Source organism: Triticum aestivum, chromosome 2D, assembly GCF_018294505.1.
Source record: "Triticum aestivum cultivar Chinese Spring chromosome 2D, IWGSC CS RefSeq v2.1, whole genome shotgun sequence".
NCBI classification, from domain to species: domain Eukaryota; kingdom Viridiplantae; phylum Streptophyta; class Magnoliopsida; order Poales; family Poaceae; genus Triticum; species Triticum aestivum.
In genome coordinates, this window is record NC_057799.1 from 11,560,708 (window position 1) to 11,565,308 (window position 4,601).

Here is a 4,601-nt window from a genome sequence, read left to right on the forward strand (position 1 = left end):
GGCTCACCATGATCAAAAGACACACATGGCGAGAGGCGCGTGAGTGAACGGGCGTTGTTGCTCTCTTTGTCATCCACGTTCCTGTTTTAGTTTTTGAGCTAATGTACTCTTAATAGTTTATCAACATAGTCGGATGTTCACTAAAAAGATACTTGCACTCTATGTGTAAAGACTTTAGTCCTACATTGTTAGCGCAAAAGGAACAACACCGGTATACAACAATACACACATAGTTGTATTTATAAGGAGCAGCTTGAGTCGTCCACCCCAATAATTCAATACATATTATTCAAAAGCATTGTGGCTGAGGACAGACCCATTCCATGGTAAATTTTTGAACTGTTGACTCCTCGCCACACTATCGTAGAACAAGTTCGTGAGAACCAAAGAACGAAACTTGAGAACTAACGACCACACCAAACTTGACACCACACCCGACCGGAAGCCGACGATTTGCGGGACCAAAACCCCACAGACTCCTCGGTCTCAACCATGTCATATCACACCAGGACGGGGGTAGAAGCCTGAGGCACCATCTCCAACCTCGAAATATGACACAAGACACCAACATTAAAGGAAACTAGAGTGCACTGTGTATAGATCTGGGGTTCCTTGCCGGAGACGAGAGAAACTGACAGAAAACAGTGGATGGAGAAGCTTTCTGCAGCTATAGATCTCGGCTAGGGCTGGACAAGAACTGGTAGCTCGCGAGCTTAATGAATGCTCGATAGTTCACCTAGTTAAGCTTGTAGCTCGCTTCATAATTAACAGAGCCAACCACTAATTTTAGCTCATTAAGTTTAACAAGCTTAACGAACGAGATAACGAGTTTCACGAGCAGCTCGTTAAGGTCATTAGTACAACACAATACATATTTTTGTCTTATATGACAACATTTTTGTAGCATATAAGTTGATCTATTCAATCTAATCGATCCAACCTAGTCCATAGAAGATAGCAAATTAGTGCACCTTCTTATGTAGTCACCATCTTCTTCGTTAAAAGCACGTACATTCTTATCCTGTAGGCCGTAGCACATTGTAGTCTGTTAGCAAGCGCTCACGAGCTTAACGAGTTTTAAATGAACAAAGCCGAGGAGGGTTTTCTGCTTGTTAAGCTTAATGAGTTTAACAAGTCAAGCCTTCAAGAGTACGAGTTTAACGAGCTGAGCAGCTTGTTAATCCACCCTTACTCTCGGCTGCAACAATGGTACAAACACAACAATTTTATTCTACACATATCATGTAGGTTCACGAGATCTTTAGATGGATTTGGTGCGTCGCGTGACACACGCAGAAAGCGGCTTCTTCATCACCTTGAAGAAGGAATCCAGCTCCGTGAGGTCAATGGCGACGGTGCCAGTCGGCGGCGCCCACTCGAACTCGCGCACGAGCGCCGCCAAGAAGCACTTCATGTTCACCATCGCCATGCCCACGCCAGGGCAGAACCTATGCCCGGCGCCAAATGGCATCATCCTTATCTGCTTGGGCCCCGGCAACGGGCCGATGCCCTCCCCGTCGCCGCCGGTCAGGAACCTCTCCGGAAGAAACTCGTCGGGATCCTTCCATATCTTGCTGTCCCTACCAATGTCCCCTGCAGAGAAATTCACGTAAAAGTCGCCGGCCGGCGGCGGCCCGGCCATTCCTCCGACCAGCACCCCGACGGAATCGGCATGGACATGGCGTGGGATGACCGGCAACGGCGGGTGCATGCGGAGGGTCTCCAGCACGACGGCATGCAGGTAAGGCATGCCTGCACCTGCACGGGAGACCTCGCCGCCGTCGACCTCGCCGCGGAGCTTCTCCTGCACCTCCGGCTTGTCGACAAGGTGGGCGAGGGCCCATTCGAGGGTTGCCACCGCCGTCCCCGTGCCGGCACCAAGGAACTCCGAGATCAGCTGCACCATCTCGTCGTCCCTAAGAGCGCGCCGGCCGCCGTCCTCGTCAGGGATGCGGAGGTCGACAAGTGAGTCAACGTACGGATGACGGCCGTCGTCATCACGTGGTCGAGGAGACTGAACCCCCCGCCGCCGTGACTCAATGGGCGGGAGGAACAGCTCCTTGAGCCGGACATCGATGGCGAAGAGCCTGCGCAGCCGCCTCCACTCCACTAGCTTCTCCATCACGGAGCCCATGGACGTGAATGGCTTGACCAGCCCAATGGCGATCTGGAAGCGCTGTATGACGTGGCGCATTGCGTGCACGTGGGCCTCATCGACGGCGTCGCCGAAGCACACGCGTGCGACGACCGAGAACACGGCGCCATAGAGGTGCTGGTGCACCTCCGTTACCTCCTCCCCGCGTCCCCGTGGGGCGGACGACAAGGCGGCAACGAGGCCCTGGACGGCCTCCCGCTGCAGGGGCACAAGGCCACCGAGGCGCGACGGGTGGAGGGTGTCGGCGGTGAGGTTGCACCGGAGGGCGCGCCAGTGCGGGCCATGCGCCACGGAGTTGAGGTTGTCGTTCCGCTGGCCGCCGCGCCGGGCGGCCAGGGCCACGTGCAGGCGCGCGGGCGGGCGGTTCGAGAAGGCGTCGGCGTTGTCGACGAGCGCGCGGTGGGCGATGGCTGGGTGGGCGATCTTGTGCATGGCGAGTGAGGGTGGAGGGGGAGGAGCAGGGCCGCGCCGGAAGACGGCGAGGAGGCCGAACAAAAGAAGCGCGAGGAGCACGAGGATCTCATGCTGATCCATTCTTAATCTGCTGCATGCCTGCAAATGATTGTGTGTCTCAATATTTATAGGAGTGAGAGAGAGAGAGAGGGACCTCCCACCATGAATGGTCATGCTGTGTGACTAGGTGCGAGTGTGATATAACACCGGCATGGCCACTCACACCTAACACTTGACATTATTGTATCATCCACTCGCACCTAAGAAGTATGATAAGATGCTCGTCACACCACTCTCAGTTACTGTTCTTTCTTCCGAAAAGTGCTTTGGAGGCCGAGCTCCAGACAAGGCCTCCATTCGTAAAATTCAAAATTCATATCTTTTACAGGAGCAAAAAAGTTTCGCACCTTAAATTAGTTTTAGCACGTCCGTAAAATTCAAAATTCACTGTAGCACTTTTAGCACGCCGGACCCAACATTGATTTACCGGATGCTCGAAAACACGCGCCCAAAAAAACACGCAGTGTAAATTGTGAAGCGCGTGCAATCCGGCGTCTCAAATTTGCAGCTTGCAATAACTTTTTCAGCACGCGTCCAACCTTTTTTGGGCGCTTATTATTTTACAGCTTCTGCTGGAGTTGTCCGGCGCCAAAAAAAAACCGAATTTTAGCGCGCGAAGTAGTTTTTGGGCGCCTGCTGGAGATGCTGTAAAAAACTCTAAAAAATACAGATATACAGAGAGGCACAATAGTATATGTGTACATTTTCAGGATGTAATACGTTGATATGAGGAATGTGCAAAAAAGACAAATATGGGGCTTTTCAGCATAGAGTACTATTCATCCTCAAAGTCTATGAATTTGTTTTTTTTTCCTGGACAGATCGCGCTTCAAGATATTTCCTCCTGGATTTTTGTACACTTATGCATTTCATCCTTGTATACTTGCATATTTTTTTCATATTCTTTTGAAACCGGAAAATTTGAGTTTTGAATTTTTCAAAAATAAAAGGCTCCATGGAGCCGGGTCACGAAAACGCCCCACTCTCCTTTTGCTCACTTTTTTGGCGTGCTCATATAAAAAAAACATCTCGGTTTGTTTCCAGGATGAATGTTGACACTTTAAAATAATGCACTAGTTAAATATAACACTGATCAAAAGATTCATTTTGCGAATGAGTGGTGACCTGCTTGGTGAGCTTTTGTGCCCCTACTCACTAGTAGAAAACAAGGCTTTCGTTCGGGCCAGATGAAAGAACATGCGGTGCCCCCATGTTTGGTTTTGGTAATTGATGAAAATCTCTATGGACTAATGGTTGCCTTAAGTTATATTTGAAGGATTTGTCCATAGGCATTTCTTGAAGTTCATGTATTGGTTTCAAGGAGTTTATGTGGTGACCAAGGTGTTATTAAGGAATTATCCAAAGATTGGTCATGTGAGAGTTGAGCTTATTGCAAGCATGTCTTGAAGAAGAAGATTGTGTGATCATTCATGTTTACCTTCAAGACATCATCGAAATGAAGAGAGTTGGAAAGAGTCAAGGTTGATCAAGACTAAGTCAAGAGTGAATCAAGTTGATCAACACACAAAGCGCACAAGATGTACCGAGAGGGATCAAGCGATCCCATGGTGTGGTAAGCATTGTCAATTACGCTTTGTGTACTAACCCATGATCTTCGTGAGAGTTCTTTGTGGGGTTAGGTTGCGGTGTGCAAGTTCAAGTGAAGCATCATGAAGAGATCAAATGCTTGAAGCTTGCCGTCCATTGTGGCGACAATGGACTTGTGAAGATGTTGCGGCGTGCAAGTTCAAGTGAAGCATCATGACGAGATCAAATGCTTGAAGCTTGCCGTCCATTGTGGTGACAATGGACTGGTGAAGATGTGCGGAAGAGTGGCTCACCCATAGTGGAGTATGGGGGAGCAATCAACTAGTCTTCATCGAGCCAACACAACCAAGAAAGGTGGTCCAACTTGAGGGAGTCAAGATCGTCA

At 49.6% G+C, this 4,601-nt stretch overlaps 1 protein-coding gene across 1 annotated transcript; it reads right to left on the reverse strand.

Annotated features, from left to right (window-relative positions):
• Positions 1 to 1,075: 1,075 nt before the first annotated feature.
• On the reverse strand, positions 1,076 to 2,700 carry LOC123051063 (cytochrome P450 89A2). The gene has a single exon (XM_044473820.1). It carries the CDS (start codon positions 2,687 to 2,689, stop codon positions 1,262 to 1,264), a length of 1,428 nt encoding a protein of 475 aa, XP_044329755.1. The 5' UTR covers positions 2,690 to 2,700; the 3' UTR covers positions 1,076 to 1,261.
• Between the last annotated feature and the right edge of the window lie 1,901 nt (positions 2,701 to 4,601).